The sequence below is a fragment of the Mycteria americana genome, unplaced genomic scaffold, assembly GCF_035582795.1.
Source record: "Mycteria americana isolate JAX WOST 10 ecotype Jacksonville Zoo and Gardens unplaced genomic scaffold, USCA_MyAme_1.0 Scaffold_49, whole genome shotgun sequence".
NCBI lineage: Eukaryota > Metazoa > Chordata > Aves > Ciconiiformes > Ciconiidae > Mycteria > Mycteria americana.
The window spans coordinates 229355-256665 of NW_027445635.1; the positions used below are offsets into that span (position 1 = coordinate 229355).

At 45.8% G+C, this 27311-nt stretch overlaps 1 protein-coding gene across 1 annotated transcript; it reads left to right on the forward strand.

The window, feature by feature from the left end:
• Nucleotides 1-776: 776 nt before the first annotated feature.
• On the forward strand, nucleotides 777-5726 carry LOC142403967 (E3 ubiquitin-protein ligase RBBP6-like). The gene is made up of 4 exons (XM_075490266.1): nucleotides 777-942; nucleotides 2900-2999; nucleotides 5088-5124; nucleotides 5670-5726. The coding sequence occupies exons 1-4, from the start codon at nucleotides 777-779 to the stop codon at nucleotides 5724-5726; spliced, it is 360 nt and encodes a 119-aa protein (XP_075346381.1).
• Nucleotides 5727-27311: the final 21585 nt, after the last annotated feature.

Consider the following 27311-nt stretch of genomic DNA (forward strand, 5'->3'; position numbering starts at 1 on the left):
CAGGTTGTCCCCTGCCAGCTCAGGAAACGCCTCGGCAAAGGCATCTGGCCCCAGCTCGGGCAGGTTCAGGGTCTTCTCTGGGGCCTCCGTGATGGACAGCTCTGCTGAAAAAGCAATCAAGACCAGCCCAACCGCGGGGTGATGCAAGCTTTCCTGGGCACGGGATGCCAGCCCGTGGGGTCTGCCAACCCCCAAACCTCACCTTTGGGCTTTGTCTTCATTCTGCTGCGTGGCAGATTCGGGGCAAGCTGGTGGGGGCTGGTGTCGGTGACGCTGTCCTCGATGACCATGTCATTGTCAGGGGCCTCTAAGATCTTGGTGCTGCTAGGCAGGGTGTGGAGCACAGGGAGGCCCTGCATGCAATGCTGAGCTGTGGGGTACAGGGGCTCCCCCTGGGCCATGGCCCGAGGCTGCAGCCTTATCGGCTGCTGGGGCACCAGTGTCCCCATCACCACCTGCTGTGCCCAGCTGTAGGCAGGGGGACAGGGAGCAGCCACAGGGGTCAGCGGCAGCACATGGGGGAGCTGCACCAGCTGCCCCGGGGCCCCCATAGCAAGCAGTCAGACCTGGGAGCGCTGCGTGCGTAGAGGGAGCGGAGGCCGAGTGCCGTTGCCTTTGAGTGCCTTCAGCCCACTCCACCTCACCCTGTGCTGCTTGCCCTGACCCCTCGGTAGGCCCTTCCCCGTGCCGCCTCAGGCCGTAACCTGGTGCAGAGGCCGCGGCGTCTTCTGCCACGGTAGACGCTGTTCTGGAGCAGGCACCGCCTGGCCCCAACCATGTCGTGCGTCCACTACAAGTTCTCATCGAAGCTGAACTATGATACGGTCACCTTCAACGGCCTCAACATCTCCCTGTGTGACCTCAAGCGCCAGATCATGAGCTGCGAGAAGCTGAAGGTGGCCAACTGCGACCTGCAGATCACCAATGCCCAGACCAAAGAAGGTGCGTGGGGGCAGCGGGCACGTGGCCTCGGGGTCCGACTGGCTGGTGGCGTCGCAGACCGCACCGCAGCAGCCCTGGCCTGCGGGAGCTGCACTCTGCTCTTTGTGGCTTGTGCCCACGTAGTGTGAGTCAGTCTGGGGCCCATCCTGCCAGCACGCGAGGGGACCAGGACAGGAAGCGGTGCTGGGGATTAAGCGGTGTGGAAGCGATAATGTGATTCGGCCACGATCGGTAGCTGTGACTTGTGTTGGGGCCTCACAGAGCTGTTCTTCTGTAGTTGATGTTCTGACAGCTGCCTTCAGGTCTGTGTTTTAGAGGCGGAGCTAGGCGTAGAAGAATACATGGTTGATGTGCGATGTATAGTGCTTACAAAAGTTTTGGTTTCCTGGAATTCTTCTAGGTAAAACGATAAGGAAATGTGGGAGGATAACTTATAATACCAAAGTTGCCAGATTTCTTTGAGATCTGGCGGAGAAAGTTCTCCAACAGTTTGAAACTGCTCTGAAGTCCAGAGGAAGCTTGCTGTTTGATTCCCTAGGGGGAAAGATCAGGAATTTTGTTTCAGCGAAATGATTTCTCAGTTTTCTGAAGAAGCATTCTGTCATTTGGAAGTAGAAGTAAACTGTTCATTTTGTGGTTGAAATAATGTCTTCTGGTAGGTATGTTTTGGTCTAAGAGAGGTTCCTGTCTGTAGGAATAATATACTGAAAAATGGAGCATAAATTGTGAAATATTCCTATTTTGAGTGTGATCACTGAGCAAAACCGCCCTGACAGAGCTTGACTGGAGATACAGCAGCTTTGGTTTTCAGACCATCGTTCTGATTCCGTCTGCAAAGCTTTTAGTATGTACAGCTGTAGGCAGATGACAGGGAATGGCTGCTGATAGTGCTTTAAAATATTTAGTCACGGCCAGCTCATGTGAGTACAACATACAAACCATGCTCATGGAGACATCTTTGCGTTTTAAGCTGACTCAGTCCAAGTGTCTCAGGGAGTTGTGAGGTTTTTTTTTGGGGGGGCCTTCCATAAAGTTCAGAAGGCTTTCCTCCTCTTCAGAAGACTAACATGGTGTAAGCCAAGGCAAAGCATGGATAGCTTCAGGCACACGCTGCTTTCGAAAGGCTCTTCAAGGCTGTCTTCATAAGTCATTTGGTTTGAGTCTCTCTGCTCTGCAAAAAGTGCATCGAAAGAATCCACGTCCCTTGGGCTGATTCAAACTAGATGATTAGCTTAAGAGGGGAGATACCACCTTAGTTGGAGCCAATTCTGCCCTACTTGTGAAAGCAAGTTCAAAAAACCTCCAGAATCTCTGTGATCCAATGTCCAGCCCTGCCAGTTGTGTTTCCATGTCAATGTAAAGCACTGAGCAGCTGAGAAGTGTGGCTGTTGATGGATTAAGCTGCAAGAAATAGACAGAGATGGCAGGCTGTCTTCTGTGTTCTGTCAATCTTCATGGGTGAATCGTTTTTAGTGAACAGCTATGAAAGCAATGGCGCAGAGTTTCCATGCTTTAGCTGAGTGCCTGTGGTGTTGCAGGGCAAGCTAGTCAGACTTTGGAATGTGGTTTGTGCAGGTGAGACTTTGCTGTGGTTTGTTTTTCTCCAGAGATGTCTTGGTTTTGTAGCCTAAGAGCAGCAAAAGCAACGTAAGCTAGGTCAGGAAAGAACCTCGTGCATTAGCAGACTCTCCTTTAGTGACCTTTGAGCCCCTTTTGCTGTTGGCGTTCAAACTATTTTTAAGAAATGCAAAAGATGTTGCTGCTTGTGTTTGATTCTCAGACCTGAGGATTTCTTGAAATGTCCTGTTAGTGTGTTGAGACGATAAAAGCGTGATGTTACCTAGAACATTTTGCTTTTTAATCTGAAAGGGATTCTGTGAAGTGCTATGTAATGACATATTAATATACATTCTTACAAACTGACTCATGTTTTTTTCTGGGTTTGTGTTGTTTTCAGAATACACAGATGATAATGCCCCGATTCCTGGGAACTCATCGGTAATTGTTAGGAGAATCCCTGTTCGAGGAGTTAAAGCTACCAGCAAAACATATGTTATGTGAGTATCCGTAAAGCATGGTATTCTCTGCTAGGGGTTCCAGTGTGTGAACTTTTTGGATGGCTATTAGTTTACAGAGGCATTCAGACTGTATCTTTCTCGTTAAAGCTGCTGTTAGTTTTTGTTGTCATGGGGTAGATGTTACTGTATCTGTCCCAAAGGAGACTTACCTTTTTAGGCCTGCTGGGACATGGGGTTCAAACTCCAACAATGGTAACTGTTAAATAAGAGGAGTCTGTTGGGTTTGTTCTTGGGGCTGATTTTTCTGAGACCCAGGCTGTAGATCCTGTTTCCTCTCCGTGGAGAGATTCCTCATCATATGTGTTTGCTTTTAGTGCTTTTATAGTCCAGACAGATAGGCATTGTAGTGTAACCTGAGACTTTGTTCCCATCTCAGAAGAGTCTGATTCTCAGGGCTTGACTATTTCTTGCATTTGGGGGAGGCGGGGCGGGATATGGCAGGTATTCTTACGTCCCAAATCTGGGTTTTGTGCGTACTAGCTATAGAGGAAAAAGGGTTGCCAGCTGGGGAACCATGCAAACATGAAGTTGCATTCTCTAAATGATTCCTATTAGTTTCCTAAAGACAATGTCCGTTTCCGGCAAGAGAAGAAGAACGCTATCCTAAAGCGTGTTGTCTTTTGTGCGAGTATGATGAAGGAGTAGTTAATCCTTTCCAAACTTGAACCTCAGTAAGCAGTTTAGCATGTTAACAAATATTACCAGTTCTCTTTCCAGGTCGGTTTTTACCCTGAGGTGATATGCGTGCTCCAGGATTTAATTCTGTGTTCCTAAGCTGTTTGGAGGACAGAGAATCGGGTGTTTTGATTAAAATTACAGATCTTCAACTGCCATCCTGACTCCAGGGTTATTGCTGTCATTTGTGTATTCATACAGTCCAGATCTCTATCAGCTGCATTAGCGTTGTTAGAATGGTCATGTTTTCCAGCCTTCTTCAAGATATGCCTCTCCACCACCATTAGTAGATATTATTAGCTTGTGGTTTTGCCATGCCTTTCTGCTGTTGCTACTCAGTAAATAAAGTAGGCTGATGAGTTACAGTGTGCCTTGAACAAACGGTACAGCAGCGTCCTGGTACCCATGAAGCATTTGCAAGCAAAAAGCCCTGAATTTATGTGGCTCTGCATGTAAACTTCACATGAATTCCACAGCAGCCTTTGAATTGCCTCTGCTCATGGGACACTTTGGATGGTGTAGGAATTGTTTGTTAATGCCATCAATGGTTGCATGTCTGATTGGTGATGAGTAGCATGCAGACACAACTCAATGAGTACGTGGAATCTCAGCAAGTTTTCAAATGTAATAATTATTTCCTACAATATTGTAGTGTTTTCAAGATTATCTTAAAGCAAATTCGGGCAGTTAAGACCTTTTTTTCCCAAAAAAATCCTAGGAACTGCTTTCAGGTGAGATTTCTGCGCCTATTTTTAGTCAATATAGCATATGTAACACATTGAGCACATTTTGGCACTTTCATGGCTAAATATGGTAGATATCTGAACAGAGTGCTTGGGCTTCCACAGAGAAACACTGTAGTAAAGACGATGCTGCTGACATTTTTGTTATTTCTTTGTCAGATGGCTGATTTGTTTCATTTCAGTAAACTTGCCCTTCAAAGTGTCTAGAGCCTCCCTATTCTTTCTTAGAAACTGAAGTACTCTGTCTGGTACCTACTTGTAATGCTAGGGATATACGGATTGGCTAAAGTTACCTTCCTACTTTCATGGTTGATTATTTAAGAACACAATACTGTAGTAGAGACTTCATATTTTTGATACTTACTCACAGAGAAAAAATGTCTGAGGACTTCGCTTGCACTGTTGTGTTCTGTATCTGTAAGTCTTGGAGTAATTTGTGACAAAGTAGAAATGTGATTTTGGGGGGGTTTTTTAGTTGCACTGCATGTACCAAGAGGGAACAGTTTACGTATACGTATAAATGTCCACATTCACTAGAGTATCAGAACAGAATGTTTTGATGTTCAGGTTTTAGAATCTCTTTTCACTGCTTTATGTTGGGTACAAGTGCCGCCTTTTAAGTTCTGATCACCTTTCTTTCTTCTTCTAGAAGTCGAAGTGAGCCAGTGAGTGCAACATCAAAAGCAGTACGTAAAAACCAATCTCAGCCTTTTTTCTACGCACTGTTTTTAATTCTAAACAATGTAGCCTTGTATTAATTTTCCACACATTACCTTAGTAGATATTTTCCAGTAAAAGATAGTCGATGTTGTAAATATAGTGCATTTGCTTCAGCATAGTAAAAACTGAGTAATGCCCTGATTTGCACAGTTCTCCTGTGAATATTGGTATTTGTGCCTAGTAATGCATTGTATTTCATATGGAATACGCTAGAATATTTCCTGACTGACTTTGTGTTGTACAGATAATGTATGATGGGTTTTGGATCACGTAGGTTGAAGGCTTGCACAACTGAACATGGTGCCCTGTTCTACATCTGCCTGTCCATAGCTAGTGCTATGTCTGTCTGTATAGCTTGTTGTGTGCTTTTAGTTTCTTGCCATAAAAATTGTTTGGAGTGTATTTTTTGCATTTTCACATGGTATCACTTAGCTTTTGTGTTTGAATATGAATATGTGTTTAATATGAATATGTGTTCAAGATGAATGTGTGTTTAATTTTTTGCGAACAGATTGATGACTCTTCTGTCCCTATTTCTCTGGCCCATCTTATTCAGGTATATCTATAGTCTCGTCAAGTGCTTAAAGGAAAAAAGTGTTTGGTTTGTATTTTTAAATCTTATACTGTGATGCATAGCTGGATAACTCTTGTAATGTGAACAAAACATTAATTTGATTTTTAAGAATTTAAAGTGTTTATTTTCACTTTAAAATGTCTGTATATTTTGATACTGTCCTGTAAGGAGTAGTTGCCAGTTTGGGAAGGTAGAAGGGGAGCACTTCATCAGCCTCAACGTCATGTTGTGGTATTACTCATGTTCCAGACACAAAGAAGCAGCACTTCAGAAGCTGTTTACCGTTTTTCATACGTTTTGTTAATGTTGCATTGGAAACTAACACAAGTTTCAGAGAAGAATTTAATTGGCTGTAAGTGATGGACATTTGCAACAGCCGAATTAGAGGTGTTTCTGGAACATGGACACTTGCATGGTCATTTCTGCATTTCTAGTTATTACAGTTAGAGATCCAATCTTTGGATGCTGAAGAATTGGGGTTGGTGACACAAGCCTTTATGTGAGGTACAAACAGAGCCGAAGGTTCTGAGTGCCCGAGAAGGCTCTTTTCAAGGAGGTGAACAGGCACATAGACAGCATGTAATGGCGTAAGGACTCCCCAGAACATCTTCAGGACAGCTGTATTTTATAGAAGCAGCTGTTTTCATGCAACCTCAGCTAGCGCTGTGCTGCTCTTCACAGAACTGGGTGAGTGGGGTTGTCTTTGGCTGTGTGGGCTTAAACGCGTTTCTAATGCCTGTGTCAAACAATTCCCTGTGAAACAGACTGCCAATTGGCTGAAGCCAATGCTCCCGAGGAAGAGAAAGTAAAAGCTGTGATGATACAGTCTTGCCACCAGTATGATCCCATCAAGTAAGTGTGGATAATGTCAAATCTGTTCTATGAAGATTCTGGAAAAAATTGTGGAGGTGTTGGTTTTAACAAGAGCGACACATGCATGCCTTTCTCTTTTTTTCCCCAAACCCCTTTTAGTTACGTGAGGAAACCCTTGGGTCCACCTCCACCATCATATACGTGCTTTCGCTGTGGAAAACCTGGCCACTATATAAAGAACTGCCCAACACATGGGGTAAGATTGTGGGGGACTTCTGGTGTTAGCTTGTTTTTAATGTGTTTCCCTTGGCAGTTAGGTAACAAATACATGAACACTGCTATTAAGACTCATTTCTCTTGGGGTGAAATAGAGAGGCTATATGGCAGTGTTGCAAAGCCCTTCAAAATTCAAGGGAAACCTGGAATTAGAAATGTAACATTTTCTTTTTTCTAGGTCATTGACATTGAATACGTCCATAGATCTTTCTCTGTGAACTTGGATGCTTATTTTTATATATTTCAATATTACTGGAAAGTTTTCTGGTTTTAAGTCTTTCTGATGACAGTTCACAGTTTTTAGTATTCCGTAGAAAACCAGGGTGTTTCTGTTGACCCCATCTATTGAATATTTGCCTGTTGTAACTACACCAGTCTCTGGCTGAACATTCATGCCATGTGACATAAGTCACTGAATGCATATGCATGAGGTACGAATTCAACCTTCGTATGGAGAGGGTGAATATAAGTTTCCCCAGTGACTGATTCAGAGCACCGAACGAAGCTCTCACTCTGAATTGCACTTTGGAGGAGGAGCGGGTTTGTGTCTCTTGTCCGACTGGGTGGTGAGCTAAGGGATATTTCACCCTTAGGGAACCTGAAGTGAAGCCAAAGCATGTGGAGGGAGTTCAAAACACTGCTCAAGCCTTTGGGACATCCTGGCTATATTCATTTAGGAAAATAAGTATTTCAGTTGAGCAAGCCTGACGCTAGGTAAAAGGAGAGCCCTGAAGGCTTTTGCTGCTTAAAATAATCATTGCAATGTCATTGGAAGTGTGGGTCTTAAGATGAGCTATGTCTGCGTTTCTTTTCTTAACAGGATAAAAATGTTGAGCCTGTTCCCAGAATTAAAAAGAGCACAGGGATTCCCAGGAGCTTCATGATAGAGGTGGAAGACCCCACTACAAAGGGTGCCATGCTGACAAGCACTGGGAAATATGCCATACCAACTATTAGTGCGTACGTATGGAATTAAATGGACTGACCAAAAAGGGAACAAGAGAAACCACGCGTGAATATCTGAGGGGCAATGCAACCAAGTTGGCCAGCATCTGTAGTTACGGGGCAGGAAACATTGTCATTGTCTCTTAACCATAAAATCTGTGATGCTTTCTAATATTACAATAGGGTGGTCCTACTGTTCATGGCCCTGGACATTGATAAATCTGGTGGTACGCTAAGAATCTGTATTTCTGCACAACATTTCAGTAATGTTTACAGTGTAGTCCTTCTCTTTGAAAGCTCGTTTTGCTTCTGCTTTATGTTTCAAAGGCTTCTGGCAACATTTGTCAACTAACGGTTGGATTGAGATTTCCTCCCCCTCAGACTTTTATCAAGTAGTTGCTATAACCTAAGAAAATACTCCTGTGTGCTGACGAGAGTGGCGGCTTTAAAATGCACTTGGTAGCACCTCTGTTTTTCTGTCCTGGATCTCCTTTTGTAGAAGCTGTAACATCGACTTCTTCCATTGAGAAAATGTCCTTACTCGGAGACTAACTTTATCCTGAGCCTGCAATTTATGTTTACCCTCTGGCAAAGGAGAGGTGGGATCCTTCTCACCTGATTTGTAGCTGTCAAACAATTGTTTTTCTAGTCTGAGCTAATTTCTTATTTGATCCAATGAATGGGAGAGTTCTGCAGAAGGAAGATTGTGTTGTGGCTATAGAAAAGTAGTTTAAACTAAAAGCCTATGTTGTAGAAGGCTGATGTGGAGGGAGGAGAACTCCAGCTGTTGTCTTCCTTTGATAGAATCCAAAGCTTGGAAGAGTTTTCCTTTACCCACGTTTAACTTTTTCCTTTTTCCTTCCCCACCCCCCTCCAGGGAAGCTTATGCCAGAGGAAAGAAGGAGAAGCCTCCCTTTTTAGCAGAGGAGCCGTCCTCCTCCTCCTCCTCAGATGGCCCTGTTCCAGATGAGTTGTTATGTCTGCTTTGTAAAGAGTTAATGGCTGATGCAGTTGTTATTCCCTGCTGTGGAAACAGTTATTGTGATGACTCTAAGTGTTACTCCCACGTTTGTTAATTCAAAACATCACAGCTGATCTTCTGAAAGCAGAGAGAGGAGATAATGGAATGACTTTGTTACCAGCTCTATTTCATACTTAAGTATACCCTGAACAGGAAAGGACTCTTCTCCTAGAAAGGGAAGAAAGAAAAAAAAATAAGCAGAAAACGTAGTACCTAGTGAAAGCCTCTTTACATGCAGAGGGGGGAGTAGGAGAAGAGCGCATAATTGTGCAGGTGATGACAGTATTAGATAGTGAATGCATTTAGTTTGTCCACACCCTTTCTCTCCTAAAAAACTGCATAGCCAACTCTGGTGACTTCCTGTGGTCTGCACCAAAGGCAGAGTTAGGCATTTAATCCACATTCTTCTCCACGGGAGAGCTGGTTCAAACCTTCAGAACTCAAACCTACTCATGGTTTTTTGAGACGTGTTTTATTCATTAACCTGGAGGTTGGTGACTTCTCACTGTACTAGACAGTGGAAAGAAGACTAGTCAAAACATCGAGACACAGCCTACTCTACATCTTCAAATGCTGCAATAGTGCAATATCAAATCTGTCTCGTTATTTGCTGCATACTAGAAATTTTTTACACTGTTGAACACGTATAGCTTCATGCTTTCACTTCAAGTCCATATTCAGCCATTACCCATCTTCATGTTTTTATAGTTGATTAGAACCCCCAAAATTTCCTCTGTTTGGCTAAAAACTGTTTGGATGATTCTAAACATACACAGGTATTTGAACAGCATTACTGGAATCTGAAGAACACACATGCCCAACGTGCCATCAGACAGATGTTTCTCCGGATTCTTTAATTGCCAACAAGGCCCTACGCAAGGTAAGGTGATGACTTTTACGTCAACTGTTTGTAAGAAAAGACTATTTGTAAAAAGCTGAAAAGGAAGAAAAGGCTAATTTACACCTCCTTAAGCAAGGCCAAGTTGAATAAGGCTAAATGTACCTTTCAAGTACATTACTTGTTGTTCCAGAAGCTTACAGCTCTTTAGAGACAATCTGGCAAATTCAGGTCACACTTTGGTTTAACATGGTTGCCTCACTTTCAATTTCGGTGTTAACACTGAGGCACTTTAAATACAGATACTCTGAGTTACCAGTCCTTGATCTTGGTGTTTAATGTGATGTGTTCATATAGCTGTATGTTGATTGATTTTAGGCTTGATATCATTTCCAGGAGTACACAAGTCATTTTACTCTGTGGAGGCTTTTGTTCGTCTATCTACTGAAGTTTCATATTGCCTTTTTGTAAATGTTTTTCTGCCTCTAGGCTGTGAACAACTTCAAAAATGGCACTGGCTACACAAAAATGCTGCGCAAGCAGCTCCAGCAGCAACAGCAGCAGCAGCTGCCACCTCCACCACTGCTCATGACTGTTGTCCCTCCTGCTGCTCTGGTGACTGCCGCTGAAATTTATAAATCTTCCCCTGGGTCAATGAGCAGTGTGTTGGAAGACAAGGTAAGTTTTATTTCAACATCCGCAGTGATTCGTGTATCTTAGCAGAGCTGATTTTCCAACTCCTTGCATTTATTCACACGGGCTGTCAGGTTCCTCTGCTAAGACAACCGGCATTTGCAAGTCTTCTGGGCCCCCAAGGACAATCAACATCCACAACTTGTAAGTAACTATAACTGTAGAATTTCTTTTAAAAAAATTATCTTCAGATAAACTGAATGGGAATTTTTCTTTTTCCTCTCCCCACTCCAAAAGGGCATCCAAGGAGAGGCAGAACAATTCGCTGAGCCGGTGGCAGACCAGGCTGGGAACTGTAAGTATGCCACAGAAATTCAATATATTACTACTTGTAACCTGTTAAACGAGGCCTTAACACATAACTCACACAACAGCTGGTTTCTAATGAAATAAGTATGCCCAGAGAGTTGTGGAGAATACAAGTGGTAATTAACTCTAACAACATAGGCAGCCTATGTGGAAGAAGTTACCAGAAGTTTGAGAGAAGATTAATTAATATCTGTGCAGTCCTTCGAAGATCAGCAGTGTGAAGTATGAAGCGTCTCAAGGAGTGGCAGAGACGCGGTGGGCACTTGGCACATGGGAGGTGGGCGTCTCTTATGCAGGGGCAGCCTCCATCCAGAGTCGCAAAGCTGAGTCTAAGGAGAGAAGACTGAGGGAACTGTTGGGGGTGAGGATGTGGAAGGCAAGTCTGAGGGTCAAGAAATGAGTGTAGTCTCAAATGAAGAGAAAGCAGGGAGAAAAATGCTGAAGTTGGGAACAAGAAGTGCTCGCCACTGTGCTCCCGCTTCCTTCGCTTTCCTCTTGAACATCAGGGCAGAGCGTAACAAACAGTGACACGTGTTTGGGGGTTTCTTTAGAAGTTCAAATCGAGGACGCCCACGCAGTGAACATACCCAAAGGCCTCAGGCCCCAACACTGCAGCATCAACGGCAGCCTTTGTGCCTGTGCCTCCACCTCCCTTGTCTCCTCCACCACCCCATGCACTTCCTCTTCCTCCGGGGGTACCAGCACCACAGTTCCCTCCTCAGTTTGCACCTGGTCAGCCTCCATCTGCTGGCTACACTGTCCCCCCTCCAGCATATCCCCCAGCTCCTGCACACACGTCATCAGCTTGGGACCAACAGCGGTACCCATGGCTCATCCAAATACCATCCCAACAACACACGCACCTCCTTCAGAGATTCACGGACTCGTAGAATCATTTAGCTTGGAAAAGACCTTTAAGATCATTGAGTCCAATCGTAAACCTAAGACTGCCAAGTCCGCTACTAAACCATGTCCCTAAGCACCACGTCTACGTGTCTTTTAAATACCTCCAGGGATGGTGACTCAACCGCTTCCCTGGCAGCCTGTTCCAGGGCTTGATCACCCTTTTGGTGAAGAAATTTTTCCTAAGACCCAATCTAAACCTCCGCTGGAGCAACTTGAGGCCATTGCCTCTTGTCCTATCACTTGTTACTTGGGAGAAGAGCCCGACACCCACCTCACTACAACCTCCGTTCAGGGCGTTGTAGAGAGCGATGAGGTCTCCCCTCAGCCTCCTTTTCTCCAGGCTAAACAACCCCAGTTCCCTCAGCTGCTCCTCACAGGACTTGTGCTCTAGACCCTTCCCCAGCTTCGTTGCTCTTCTCTGGACGCTGCTCTTCTCTGGACACACTCCAGCCCCTCAATGTCTTTCTTGAAGTGAGGGGCCCAACACCGAACACAGCATTCGAGGTGCGGCCTCACCAGTGCCGAGTACAGGGTGACAATCACTTCCCTAGTCCTGCTGGCCACCCTATTTCTGACACAAGCCAGGATGCCATTGGCATCCCTTATGTAGGGAGGAGTTTTACAGAGAACAACGGAGACTTGAAGAGGAGTAAGTATTTGGCTCAATGAAGTTGCGTTGTTTTTCATTTTTGTCTTTCGATAGCGTATCGGACTGCAGTTACACGGAAGTGCAAAAGGAAAGAAAGAGAAAGAAAGAAAAGAGAAAGTCCAAACCTGATGAGTCTACCGCCGATTTTCCTAAGGAAATGACAGAGTATAAAAGGATTAAAAAGGAGCACAGGCGTTCGTTTTCCAGGTAACTGTTTACATGTCCGTAACAGAGAAGCAGATTGTCCAGAAGAATCAGGAGGAGTTCCTCCGCTCCACCTCTCTAACCAAGAGTCGTAACCTTCGTTCTAGGTCCAGGTCACCCCCAGAGAGAAGATTCCATGCCCGGTCAAGCTCTCCAGTATTTAGAGGCCAGTCTCCCGTTAAACGGACTCTACCTCAAGGGGAGGAGGAACAAAGTATTTTAATTAGATATTATAGTTAGGCATAATTAAAGTAAATGAAAGACAAAGCAAAACCATTCCCTTCTTGTTTGCTCTGACTGTCCCTGACGGGGGCTGTGGGTAGCCATAGGGAGGGTGGAAGCCTTGTATCTCTCTTTACAAGTCCTCTCTCTCTCTCACTGTCAAAGCACTGCAGCCTCGGGTGCTCCTCGTGTTGGAGACACAATTAGCTTTATTCTTACAGCTAACTCAGGTCTTGGTCTAAAGTGTCAGCTTTTTTGGGGGGTTTGTTTGGTTTTTTAATACACATATTTCTGTATGTATTTCAAAGCAGGATCTGGATCTGAGTGCGGTAGGAATAAAGCACTGGGAAGCTTGCCAGTTATTGTGGAACAGTACAGCAGCAAAATGAAAATTAGTGAAGGTTTGTTTAAAAAGGATGCATGAAAGCTTTTGTTCTGCATATTTCTTCATTGTCTTGCTCTTATGTTAGCTGTCGTTCTACACTTCCAAAGTTGTGCTGCTGCCCTCCTGTTACTACAGCCAAAGCAAGAGAGTGGACCCTTTTTGCTTTAGTCTTGGTGTTTCAGTCACTGCAAGGATCTCTAGTTGGTATTTGTCCTTCGAGGCTGCAGAAGTGCAGAGAGTCATGCCCATTGTTTTAGCGCCGTCAAGCACAACTGTGATCCTTCCTGGCTGAATTTTTAGTGTAGCCAAGCTGTGGGGGTTTAGGAAACCACTGTAATGTACAGGTAGCACTCCCACAGTGAGATTAGCCTTTTCCTCCTCTTTTCTGTCCCCTTTCCCACTTGCTTTGTGCCGGTTTCTGTTTAGTCTTCTGTTTGCAATGAGAGTATACAAGTTTACAAGTATACAAGTTGTATACAAGTTTCATGGAGCTGTTGTTTCTAATTGACTGATTGGAGGGACTGGCAGGAAATAAAAAATACAAGAACTAATGAACAGTTTATGAACTCTTCTGTTTCAGTTACTGGTCAATACTGGACTGTTTAATGCTAGACTCCAACAGAGAGCTTTCCCAATTTCTTGTTTGCTTCTGAAAAACCACCAAACGGTCGTGGTTGTGGCTGCCATGAGAGAACATAGGCCTGTTTTTCCACGTGTAGAAAAGAGTGGCATATGGAGCATGAAGCTTCAAAATCCTTGATGAGACTTCCTTTTTAACAGAACTAGGTACAAAATGTTCTGAAAAGAAGGAAAGGTGAATCTTCTAGTAAGACCTGCCATGGAAAGAAGGTCTCTTTGTCCAGGTCTGGGTGTTCCTCTCCAAAGGCACATTTTCCAGAACTTTTGAGTTAGTGATACAGTAATGCTGTCTGTGCTTTCCTAAACACAGAGAGAAGGAATGACTAACTGGAGTGAGGCATCACCTTCTGCACGTCGATATTTTTCCCCAGAGCCTGCTAACGCTGCTCCCCTGAATTCTTCCACTACGTTAGCCAATAAAGGACAAGAGCTTTTTCCAAGGAAGGCTTTGAATCTCTCTTCTGATCAATTTAGTGACCTCTTGAGGAGAGCTGTTTGGATAGTATGGCCTGTGGTCTAATACAACACAGGAAATGAGTTTTCTCAGCTTTTAGAGGCTCCTCTGTCACAGCAAACACCTTTATTTCAACAATTGGAGCAGTTCCTTTTTTTTTCTACACAAAGTGGTGGGTTACTTTTATGGCTGGAGTTTTGGATTGGTGTTTTTCTTTGGGTTTTGTGGGGTATGGCGAGGTTGGCATTTTTAAACTTACTGACAGGAGGGGCAGAGTTCCTGTTTCAGGGCTGATATGCCTGCGCTTTGTTTTGACAGGCACCTACTGTGTTCATAAAAGCACAGCCACGTGCATTTAGAAATGAGGAGGCATTAACTGATTAATTTACAAACGACATGGAAAATATGTTTCCTGTAGTGCTGCTGCCTTCTGAAATCAACTGGAATACTGTTTTCAATCCTTTCTGGCTGAAAATTGACAGCTTCCTTACCCCTGGGACTTTTAAGCAGTTGTGAGCATTTGACAAGGGTCCCTCTCGGAGATATTCTGCAGCAGTAAGTTGATCTCAAGCGGGTCTGGCCTCTTAGTTCAGGAAAGCCAACTATGCTAAAGGACAGCACTGAAAAATACGCTGAAGCCCCATGGAAACTGATGCGGCGTGATGATGGCTAAGTGCTAGAATAAGGCTGGCGGGCTGTGCTGCTCTAATAGAAAAAGGCTTGAGCTGATCTCAGTAGTGTTCCCATGATCCTTCAAGTGCCTTTTTTATCACCTGGAAACGCACTGTGGGATTGATTTTTGGAACACCCTAAATGCAACGGAACAATAACAGTATCTCTCACTATCGCTTTGTACAAGTTACTCACATTGCTCTTATCAGTATGTTCCCAGGCACAGCACAGTAAGATGACAAGCAGTATAGCTGCACGGCAAGCAGCAAAAGTAAAAAAGCAGCCACTAACAAGCCCTATACTCTAATATACAGTAAGGCAAGCAAGCCCCATATCAACCACAGAAGCCTGCTGATTAATAGCTAAACAACAATAACAGCTATGAAGTCTATCTAGCAAATTCCAATTAAATCTGTCATTATCTCAAACCCTTTGAGCCCCACATTGGGCGCCAAAAAGGACTGCTGTGGTTTAACAGCAGCCAGCAACTGAGCACCACACAGCTGCTCGCTCACTCCCCCCTGGCTGGATGGGGGAAAGAATCAGAAGAGTAAAAGTGAGAAAACTGATGGGTTGAGATAAAGACAGTTTAATAGGTAAAGCAAAAGCCGCGCACGCAAGCAAAGCAAAACAAGGAATGCATTCACTACTTCTTGTGGGCAGGCAGGTGTTCAGCCATCTCCAGGGAAAGCAGGGCTCCATCACGCATAGTGGTTACTTGGTAAGGCAAATGTCATCACTCCTAATGTCCTCCTCTTCCTTCTTCTTCCCCAGCTTTACATATTCAGCATGACGTCATATGGTATAGAATAGCCCTTTGGGCAGTTTGCATCAACTGTCCTGGCTGTGTCCCCTCCCAGCTTCTTCTGCACCTGGCAGAGCATGGGAAGCTGAAAAGTCCTTGACCAGTGCAAACATCACTTAGCAACAACTAAAACATCCCTGTGTTATCAACACTCTTTCCAGCACAAATCCAAACATAGCCCATACTAGCTATTATAAAGAAAATTAACTCTGTCCCTGCCAAACCCAGCGCATTCGGTCAGGACAATTTTTGCTCCAAACTTAGGGCAGAGAGATTAAATCTTGGTGAAACAAAACCATCCAAGTGTTTCATTCAGACATCTCTGGTATCTTATGTCTTAACTGATGGAGCCTAAAATTACAGTGAAATGCCAACTGGCATAAAACTATGTATTGAAAAATGTCAAAATGTAACCTTTTGATCATCTGCTAGTATTTCCCCATTTTTCTCCTGGGAATACTTGTCAAATTCACTTACCTCACACATATTCATGCTTTTGATAAATTTGCTTGCTATTTCATGCACAAACTCTAAACAGTTCTACTCAGCATGAAAATCAGGAGTCAAGAGTACAGCCTGAAAACCAGCCCAGGTGAGAACCAACTCACTTCCGGGCTAGAAAAACGTTCTCTTTGACTTCACACTTTTCACATATCACAGTCAAGTAAGAAAGTGTCCATTCCTGAGCTTCTCGTAGCATTGTTGTTGCTGAAGAATGTATTGCACATGGTCATCCACCATCGTTGGATTTTGGTTGTTCCGATGAGCCGCTTCCAACCTTTCTCTTTTTCCTTGGAACAGCTGGATTTTTCCTGTCAAAGGTAATAGCACTGTATTGAGGGAGGCTGTTGAATTTCTTCTCAAATTCTTCTTCCAACTTTGCTAAGCTAAAGGGGAAACAAAACCAATCAAATTAAATGTAACTCCATTCCTGGAGAAAAAAACTCTATTATTTAGGAGCACGTGTGTGTATGTACACACCTATCTACATAGAGAGAGGGGGAAAGAGATGAGCGCACACACACTGTAAATATCAAACTAGTATATATTAATCAAACTTTGGGACAAGAATGTGTGCTCCAGCTTCTGCATTTGTAACTCAGTACAAACTGATTACCTTAGTTACATATACTAAAATTAGGGGGGGGGGGGGGGATATCAATATCACACTGGTGACATTTCGCTCTGTTTGCTGCACAGATTCATACAGGAGATGTGTCTGTTCTGGGAGGAGAATGAAAACAAGACAATAAAGCCAATAAATGAACAAACCAATACAATAACTTCACGTAAAAGTCCTTACGCCGGAACGAAAACAACAACAATTCCTACCAGAAGAAATATGTCAATCTCTTCAGTCTTCTGGGGATATTCTAAAACCTGACGCTTTGGGGTGGGAATTAGCTTTGTACTTGTTCTGGGGGATTATATTTCCTCCCCTCATCTTTTATTTGCTGTGAGAGGAAAAATGCAACTAGCTCATGCTTTCCTGAAACCCAACATCCCCCCTACTTCAGCCCAGCCTGAAGGACTGTAATTAGCTTTACCTACAGCTCAGGAAATCCACAGCCATGGTATTGTTGCTCCTCATAGCCAGATGAAAAGAAACCACTCGAATCGGATGGTGTGGCATGGCATTTCTGGCTGCAATGACTATGCTGTCCTGTACAAGCACTCTGTTCCAGCAAATGTTGGCAGCCAGGCAGGGGCATAGGAAGGAATGGGATTTTAATAAAAGGCAATGCGCCCAGCTAGGCAGAGTATAAATAGCACCGTCAAGGACAGGGGAACAATGACATTTTCTACTCATCTTTAATTCTGTTTGCTATGGAAATCCTGAACTTGACAAAGTTGGCATGACTGTTGGAGGGATGGCACTTACACACCGTACCCTGGGAAGTATCACAGGAAACATGATGTTTCTGTCTGCTCTCTGAAGCAGCACTTCAAACAAATGGCATTCTGAAAGCTTTGCTACACAGAATGCTGCTTCATTTTATCTCTGTATCCAATGTTAACATTACTTACCTACATTAACAGGAGCATTACACAGGGAATCTCTCTGGCACCTTAGTTCAGGAAAGCCAACTATGCTAAAGGACAGCACTGAAAAATGCGTTGAAGCCCTATGGAAATGGATGCGGCGTGATGATGGCTAAGTGCTAGAATAAGGCTGGTGGGCTGTGCTGCTCTAATAGAAAAAGACTCCAACTGATCTCAGTGCTGTTTCCATGATCCTTTAAGTGCCTTTTTATATCACCTGGAAACCCACTGCGAGATTCATTTTCAGAATACCCTAAATGCAAAGGATCAATACAGTATCTCTCACTATATACAGTATAGTATATAGATATACAGTATAGTATATAGATATACAGTATATCCCACACCAACAAGTTAATTGCAATCTTGCATCCAGACCCCCTCAACCCCCAAGTAGTCCCACATACGATTATTTCCTCCGTTTTCCAAATGGTCCTGAAGGAGGGGGGACAAAATATTTAATTCAATCTCAGTAATCGAGATTATTTTCTTCTACTGGAATGTGCAAAATCATTTGGAAGGTAGCAAAAAAGCCTTCCAAATCTTTCTTCTCATGTCACAGACTTGTTTTGCAAAGAACTGCAAAGCAGCAGTGGTTGCCATGGTTATCTCCTCCTGGGGATCACTTTAATGGAAACCAAAACACTCATTCTGTCTGAGGAACAGTGATATGCAGAAGAAGAACTGTAACAAGGCCCTCAAACTGCCATCTTCCTGCAGCACTGACTGCGGAGAGCCCCTTGGTTTTGCCTCCCCTGTAAGCTACGCTGACACTGCCACAGAGGGTCGTCCTTCAGAGCACCAAGCAGTTGCCCTTGGGAAGACAAGCTTTCTTCTTCTCACTCTCCCTCCCAAAGCTCCCAAGCTGAATTCCCAGTGCTATTTTGTTTTTAAAACAAATGCCAACCAAACAGCCACCTGGAGCAAAACCAGATGGGAGAGGCTTGCTTTGAACCAGACATCAGGAGTTTCCCTGTCCCACAGCTCAGCCCACGGGCCCTGTGGTCAGGATGGATGTACCCTCCAGATCCCTGGGTTCTCTTTAGGTCACTTTGAGATTTCTCACATCGGCAAGGCCTTTTTTCCTTGCAAACTACAAATATCTCTGACACCAATATACGTCTGAGCATAACAGCAGCGATAGAATGCTTTGTCGTAAGTTTGTGAAACTCTTGCTGCACAGGGTAGAAACTCCTGATGTGGCTCAGGTCAAGCTCGGCTGAGCACTGGAAACACCGGAGCTTGGGCAGCACCGAGTCTATTAGGAAGCAGGTTAAATTGTGCAGAGGAGAACCCCACAACCATGCTGAGGTGGGTGCTTGGTACCAAGGTACTTCTGCGACTTTTTTACTGCAGGGCAATGTAAACACAGCCTGTGATTTTCAAAACCTAAAGATCAATCTTTAAGATTGGGAAAGCTTAAAAAAGCTTAGAAACCAGAGAAATACAACATTTGAATACCAGGCCATTGGTTTTTACTGTTCCCAGAAGGAGGATCCACTGAGAGTATCACAGCAGAGTTTCTATAGAAGTTATTGACCTGTTTATTCCCCACTTCAAAATACAGTAGGCACAAAAATCCAAACTAAATAAAAGCGGCTAGTGACCTTTAAGAGGCAGTTGTAATGGCAATGCCCTAATCTGAGTAACAGACCAATCCAGCCCTCTGTCTCAACTCCTCGCGCCCCCCTGGCCAAGCCCCACAGTCAAAACCCCAAACCCTAAAACAAGGAATTGAAACCATTTCAGTGGTGACTGGAAAATCCCTTTGCCACCAGGGACTGGTACTTCTTCTCAGCTGCAGCACAGACTCTTAGAAACCTCCAAGTTGATGGCTAGTCTGGGGACATCCTGACTTGCGGCACCCAAGCCACCATCACTTAGGCTTCTATAAGCAACAGTGCCATTATAACTGTAGCACTCTTCTTCCCTCCAGACTTTGGCAATCAACATCATGAACTTCTCTGCCCCACTGCACCTGTGGTAATTAGTCCCCAGGATTTTCATCTTACCTCTGCCAGCTGAAATAATGCTGATGTTCCACACTGTTTTCTTAAATCACTAGGACCTGAATGGGATGTACTTGAAGAAATCTAAAGAACAAACAGAGGGAGAGAAAAAAGAAAAACATTATTTTCCCAGCACAATTCTTTTAGGTTTACCACACAGCTTTTGAACGCATTATTTCCTTCCTCTTCCCAAAATTCATTCATGAGATGATATATTGAAAAGAAGTGGAGACCTGTGAATGCTGCTAGAAATAAAACCCTGCTCCACCACTGCTCCGGTGGATTATGCCACTGGACACTAACAGCTATTTCCAGGTTTGGGGATCTTCTTGTCAGGACTCTCCTTGAGGAGTAGGCTGAACTGAAGCACCTGCTCTCTCACACAGAAACAGACTCCAGTGGCTCAACACCAATCTACACCATCATGCAACCCAACTGGTAGTGGTTTTGAAGGCTTACTTGGACATTTGATTGCAAAATCATTTCATTGCCACAGCTTAAGAAGGTTACTCCTGTCAGGCTATGGCACTGCCTGTTGCTGTCCATACAAAAGAGGTCTATCTTTTGTCCATACAGTCCATACAGGTCTCATACAAAAGAGATGCTATCAAACCAAAGTGAAGTAGGAGCCCTCAAGCCTTTGGTAACCTTTACTACTCCTCAGAGTTTGGAAAGCTGTCTGGCAAGCAGGTAGCTGATTATTCTCCACAATCTTTTTCCTGTATCAGGTCATGATCCTCTTCAATACTTTATAGAGTGTTCTGTATGAGTTTTGAGCTAGCTGCAAAGAAATGATCTTTACCTAAACAAATTAAAAGCATCAGGCTAAGGACTGGCTATTAGTATGGAGAAGAAAATGTTCTCTTTTTAAGGACATAGCCCATAATCTCTGATCAGGCTTGCAGGTTTCTTCCACTTGCTTCCTTAGAAAGAGGTGGAGTCCTAGGGACTGGGCAACTAAAGTGTTTACAACCTTTTAGCTCCCCCTAACCCCCCAAACTCAGTTTTCATTGCTCTCAACCAACACGGGCCCACAAAGTTGATTTTGCAGAAATCAACCCATTATTGCTGGAAAGGAAAGAAACAAAAAAGGTTAACAATACCATCTCTACATCTCCTGGAAGCTACAGCTTTTCACGGCATCTCCCAAGCTCTGACCATTACAGCTCAAGTCTCCAAAGGCCGCTTACAGCCCAGCATTGTTAGTGCTGTGAGCCCTCTGCGGCAGAAGTGGCCTCCTTGTCTTGTGGAGGTGACGCACACACCCCCACCACTGCCTCCCCTCACTCTCATGTCTCTGCGCTGAAGGCTCAAGACAAGGCATGCATTTAGGCACAGCAAGAGACTCAGCAGAGCTGATCAGCAACAGCCTCCCAGGCTGCAGACGGCAGAGCGGCTGCTCCAACCATTTTTCGAAACTTACCAATTCTCAGAATTTTATAAAAAACATTTTAACCCACTTGGGCATTTTATTTTGTCACCACCTGTGAAATACTGTGAAATAGCAAAAAGGAAGACATAGGGGAGGGAGGGGGAGACGACCAAGTTAGTTAATCCACAGAGCAGAGAGACGAAGGAGGAGCAGAGCAGTGTGGTGTGCTGAAGCAGACAGGCTCCCCCGCGCCAGACCCCTGCCATGCCAGCCACATGGAGACAGCAGTCCAGTCCCCTCCGCTGCACAGCAGCTGCGGTTTGGAGTTACAGTGGCATGGCACAGATGTCTGCCAAATAACCTTGAGACCTAAGACACCCTCAAGGTGATAATGAACACAGTTTATTTGGGACGCTCTGCTATCTGAAAAGGTAAGCTGACTCTCTCACATTTTATTTATCCAATTACAATCCAACATCGCAGAGATCCTTAACACTGGAAAACATCAATAGCACTAATGTACTGCAAGAGCTAGAGATAAGGAGGATGTGCTTAGCACTCCTGCCATGCTTTTCTCAGCTTGAATCAGAGCCTCTGACATTCATTTTGTATATTATATTAGGCTTGTAGGAATGCATTTGAGCAATCACTGAGAGAGAGATCACAAAAACCTGTCCAACGTGCAGACGTCATGCTGACAGGCTCAGCTTCACTTTTCCACCAACGGCACTACAAACTCCGCACTCCTGTGGACAAGCACCCGTCCTTCCCCCACATTAGGGCTTCACAAGCTTCACACTCACATCACAACTTTTAATGCTGACTTCCAACAGCAACAGCCTTACTCCAGAACAGCACTCTTCAAAGCCTGCTGCTGTCCTGTAAGAGGACGCCTCAAAAACTTCTGCCGTCCCTGACTGCAGGTTACCAGCCTTTCTGCCGTCCCAGGGCTGCAGCAGTCGAATGCCCTTAGGCATCACTGAGCACAGTCAGGTGTAATCACCCTTGCACAGGCACTGCTGGCAACGGAACACACACCCACAAACTCTACTACTGCCAGGGACTGCCTGTAGGGTAAGGCAGGTTTTCTTCCACTTGTACAAGTTCCTGTAAAGTCAAATAGTAGCGTTACTATCCATGGAACAAGGCATGAAATACTTTGATTTCAGGGCTTCCACTCTCTGCGCTTTTTTTCCCCTGAGAGGGATCAACTGCACCAGCAAGAACATATGGCTGGACACCACTAGATGGGATCCAGAGAACCATTTTCCTCACTGAACTAGGAAGTGATCTGGAAAAAAAAATGCAAAAAAAGTGTACGAGTGAGGTGCTAGCATCCTCTCTTATCTACCTGGAATGCAGCATGTATCTTCATCTTTCAGCCATCAAGAAGGCTAATATTTGCACACCAAGCCTCAAAGGTTTTTGAGTGATTCATCCGTATCAAAGGGGAAACCTCTACAAGGTATAGTTAAGACTCACAGAGAATTTCTAGGACTGATGGGAAACCTGACCTAGGATTCCTGATTACTGCTGACAGCTGCCAATTTCAGCATTTAATATGCTACTACAACTTCTAGCTCTTCATAGAGATTCCCGATGATCTCAAAGGCTACTTTTCTCATCTTATTCTTGGTCCCCGATTCAGCAATGCACCTTCCAGTCCCTAGAACCAAAGCTTTCCTTTTGAATCCTGGTAGCCAGCTCCTCATGAAGAAGAATGCCCTTGTCTCTTGTCTCTGCTATTGTCCTGAGCATTGCTTCTATGATAGTGATGAGGCTAATTTTTCTAAAAAGAAGCGTATTTTTTTCTGTGTGGTCTTCAAGAAACTGTGCACATTAACAAGTGTGTAAGAAAAGCTAGGTCCCTGGGGCCATTGCACTGCCTATACTCTCTTCCTGTTCCACTAGTTACTAATTTATGCTTCTGGAAAGACTAAAATCGATACTAGAGCAAACCTTACACAATTCATACTTTTGGGGGGAAAAGATACACACATCTTCCCACTGTGAGGCTAATGGGTATAACTCTACCTCTGCCAACGGGAAGAGCGCTGACTTCCCACAGTGCTTTACTGGCTCAGGACTTGACACCTGCAAAGTATTTGATGAGATCTAGGTTTTAAATGAACAGGGGAGAAAATAGTTCAGTGACACACAGGAAAGACAGAAAGGAAGGGAGAAAAAGAAGGAAATAATGAAGGCGTTAGTGAATTCAGCTACTTTTAGATCGCTCTGGCAGAAGGCCCTACTTCAGGTAAGCAATCCCATCCAAGAAACACTTCACAAGCATTTAGAAGTCAGCAGGGTACAAGCAAATACAGAATTCCTTCCTTAGATGAGGCTCACGGAGTCTCTTCCACGTTTGTATTGTCCACAGCTAAGATTCTATCATGCCATGTGTTTTATGTGTGGTTTATGTGACTGAGTGAACAAGACATACCTGTTGCTTAAAAACAGGAACTGCGGTGGTCAAGGTTCCATCAAATTCTCCCAGAAAGCCCGGGCAATATTTCCCATTTGGTTAGATACAGAAGAGGAGCATTTGTCCTCACAGGCACTGGTTGTTTCATTTTCTTTAGGTAGAATTAAGAAGTAAGACCTTATGTCTGGAGGTCAAATCCAGCCTCCTAAATAGATGTTGGTGTGCCAGCACCAGCGCTACGTAAATAACTACCACCGCACTTCAGGGAATTGCTTTTGCAGCCACATTTTTAGGACCTGATTCCACGTGCAGCATGAGGAGTTCACCAATGCAAGAATTAATCATGATTTCTCATCTTTGGTATTTTTGGCATGGCATTGCATGGTGTATTGGTGTGCGTAATAATGGATGAGACTTTAGCTAAGTAAACCTAAGAGGTACTCTTGTTTCTTCTCCACATGAGGATGAGAGGAAAGAAGGGGAGGTGGAGGAAGAGGGGGAAGAACAGGATAAGGAGGATGAGGAGAATAAAGAAAAGGATGAAGAGGAAGAAAAAAAGGAGGAGAAAGAAAAAAAGGAGGAGAAAGAAAAGGAGGTGGAGGACAAGGAGAAAGGAGAACAGGAGGAGGAGGCAGCAGAGGAAGAACAGGAGGCAGGGGAAGAACAGGAGGCAGGGGAAGAACAGAAGGAGGATGAGGACAAGAAGGAAGAGAAGAAGAATGAGGGGGAAAAGAAGGAGGAAGAAGAGCAGGAGGAGGAGGAAGAACATGAAGACGAGCAGGAGTAGGAGGAATGGAGGAGGAGGAGGAAGAACAGGAGGAGGACGAGGATGACAATGACAAAAAACAGAGGAGGAGGAGCAGGAGGAGGAAAAAAAGGAGGAGGAAGAACAGGGAAGAGGAAGAAGAGGAGGAGAAGGAGGAGGAGGAGGAGGAGGAAACACCTCCAAATTCACTCTAGAGTGTCAGCACATCAAAATTCTTGGATGGAGGACCTGCTACATACGTTTGTCCATAGAGATTCACAAAGTCCAAGCCTACTGGTGAAGCACTTACTCACAGGAGTCATTCCATGTCGTGGCCATCACCCCTCTCGGGAATAGATGGGAAAGCTCTGGATGACAAAGGCTGTCAGGACACGCTCCAGAAACAGAAGACCAGTGCAAGAAGATCCCCATCACCTAATCGCATAGAAATAATTCTAGCTCAATGAAATGATTACTGAAAATGAAGGACACAGAACAGCATCTGCCATCAAAACTCTTTCAGTGGTAGTTCTAACTGCTGCAGAGCTGCAGGCTGATGACCTTACCATCACTGTGACCTTACCATGACCTTACCATCACCATCACAGGACCCCAAAAGAAAGAATAACTGGCAAACACTAACCCTACCCATAGCCCATACCTATCTAGCCCTTAAAGGTAGAATAGCTCAGCCTATAGCTCTGGAGGTACAGAGCAGCCTATCCTTATATCCTGTGTCCACCTACTCGATGAACTGTCCAGAAAGTCAAATCAGAATTACCTTTGAAAGAGGATGGAAAAAAGGGAAAGAGCAGGCACACAATGAAAAAAGAAAGGAGCCGAGTTATCCCAAAGGCCAGCTCAGCCCAACTCACTTCTGCTGGTGAAAAGCTGTGCAGCTTGGAGGAAAAAAACCTGACTTTGGTGCTGGGATGCACACAAATGTCTGAGTTCAGATCTGAAACAGCAGAAAAACTTGGATACGGCTCGAAAAAGAGCCGTACTTTCCTCATACCTGTATGCATGCTGTGACTTCCTCATTTCCCTGACTGTCCTCGTTTCCCTGTTAGTCCTGTTACCTCGTTTCCCTGAAGTCCTGCCAGACTAACAGGGAAGTGGCTTCTGTCCAGTCCATGTGCCATGAGGAGAAATGGTTTTGACCATGAAGGGGGGAGCAAACAACGGCATCTGCAGAACCAAAGGGGCAGCCACACCTCAGCTTCGGACATGCCCAAAGCTGCCCTGAGCCCCAGGAGCCCCTGGCACCCCAGCATCTGCTTGGCCCTGAAGCTCCGTGGGGCCTGCCAGCACTGGGGAGCCCCAGGGACAGAAGAGAAGGCCAGCGCTCAGCTCCCATGGGGAGAGTGACGGGGGCTGCGTCTGTCCTTCTGGCCACACGAGGATGCCCTGGGCCACGCCAGGACAGGGCGTCTCTCCTCCTCACCGCCCGGGGAAAGGCGAGGCCTGAGGAAGGCCCTGGTGCTGGGCTCAGCACGGGCGGTGTGACCGGGGCAGAGCCCTGTCTCCTGACAGGTGCCGGCCTGGCCGATGCGAGCGGCTCCCATCACGCAGCTCCTCCGGCCTGGGGCTGTGGCTGGCAGCACAGACAGACCCGCATTTTCAGAAAGACTTGCCAATGCAGAGCAAACCCAGGGAAGCTCCCTTCCTGGCACCTCCCCTCCTGTCCTGTCCTGTCCCGTCCCCTGTCCTGCCCTCCCCCCCTTCCTTTCCCTCCCTCCCTGAGCAGGCCCAGACCCCAAGAGAGTACTGCGGGACGGCAGAGCTGTGCACACACCTTGCGCTGCTGAGAGAACCGCTCCCGGTGCCATGGCCCTTCTTGAAGGCCGTCTCTCCGCAGGCCCAGTGTCCCGGCGGGCTGAGGAGCGGCTGCGCTGCGGGGGGCAGCGGGCACAGGGCGGCTCCGTGAGGAGAGGCCCGGGCTGCCTGTGCCTGCCCCACAACAGCTGCGCCATTGGCCACGGCTGAGCCAATCAGCGGAGCCGGAGGTGGCCTGTCAGTCCCAGCCGGGCTGGGGCGGGGCCAGAGGGGGCAGAGGCCGAGCAGCCTGAGGAGAAATGGGTGAGGGAGGGGCGGGGGCAGCCGGGGTGAGGGGGGACCAGGTCCAGGTCCAGGTCCAGGTCCAGGTCCAGGTCCAGGTCCGGGGCCGGGGCCGGGGTTGGGGTTGGGGCCGGGGTTGGGGGTGCTGCAGGAGCAGGAGCAGGTATCTCCCAGTGCGGATGGGCCTGGGGGAAGCACCTGGAGACCTCATCTCCCACGGGCCCTGCCACGGCCCAGTTCACCAGCCCTGGGCCAAGTGCTCAGCCCCAGGGACACCCCCACAAGCAGGGTCAGAGCGGTTCCTGCTGCTGCCCCAAGGGTCACCAGCCCGAGCCCTGAGAGCTGGAGGTCGGTGTTTCATGTCCACAGGCCAGGGGAAGGTAGAGTGGCCTCCTCTCCAAGAGGCGGCTCCAAGCTTTGGAGCAGGCATGCTGTGGTGGGGCCAGGCCAGGTGCCTTTGCTGTCCCCAGGCCTTCATGTGGGTCTCGTGCTTGTGGACAACCCCATCGCTGTTGACAGCCTTTCATAAATGGGGATTTCCAGACACGGAAGGTGTTTCTCCCTCCTGATGAGAGCACGCAGCGGGGCTTTGTTGTGAGAGAAGCCAGTGGGGAGTGCTCCTGGTTGCTGCAGCTCCCTTGGCAGATGCCCGTGGCCCTTTCTCGGCCTCAAGGTCTGATAGGTGCCTTTCCCCCCACCCAAGCTGTGCTGCTGGCTTTTGGGAAATGGGGCTACAGAGGGTGGATGGTTTTACCACCGCCAGGAAGTTCCAGTTAACCTGTGACAGATTTTTTTCTTCCTGGGTCTTGCAGTAACAAGTTTTTATTTTTTAAAAAACGTTTTTTTCCAAGTCAACTTCTGCAAGGAAAGTGCAGCGTTTAGCTGTGATTGCTCCTTGTGTGGATTGTATCTGTGCTCAGCCAGGCGCACAGCAGCTTTCAGGCGAGGAGCGGGACTATTCCAGGGTGAAGTGAGCAGTCAGGATCCCAAGCCTGTTTTGTTGAAGGCAATCAGGTGAAAATGTGCAGTTAAGGCTGTCTGCATTGCTTCCCCCTTTAGATTGCAGTGCTCCCCTCTAGTTCTCTGTAATACTCAC

Bases quoted from the DNA above. Each gene is read 5' to 3' on its own strand.
- LOC142403967 (XM_075490266.1), top strand. From the start codon at position 777: ATGTCGTGCGTCCACTACAAGTTCTCATCGAAGCTGAACTATGATACG. The intron at 3,000-5,087 runs GTGAGTATCCGT...TTCTTCTTCTAG, and splicing joins ACCAGCAAAACATATGTTAT to AAGTCGAAGTGAGCCAGTGA. The intron at 5,125-5,669 runs GTACGTAAAAAC...TTTTGCGAACAG, and splicing joins TGAGTGCAACATCAAAAGCA to ATTGATGACTCTTCTGTCCC.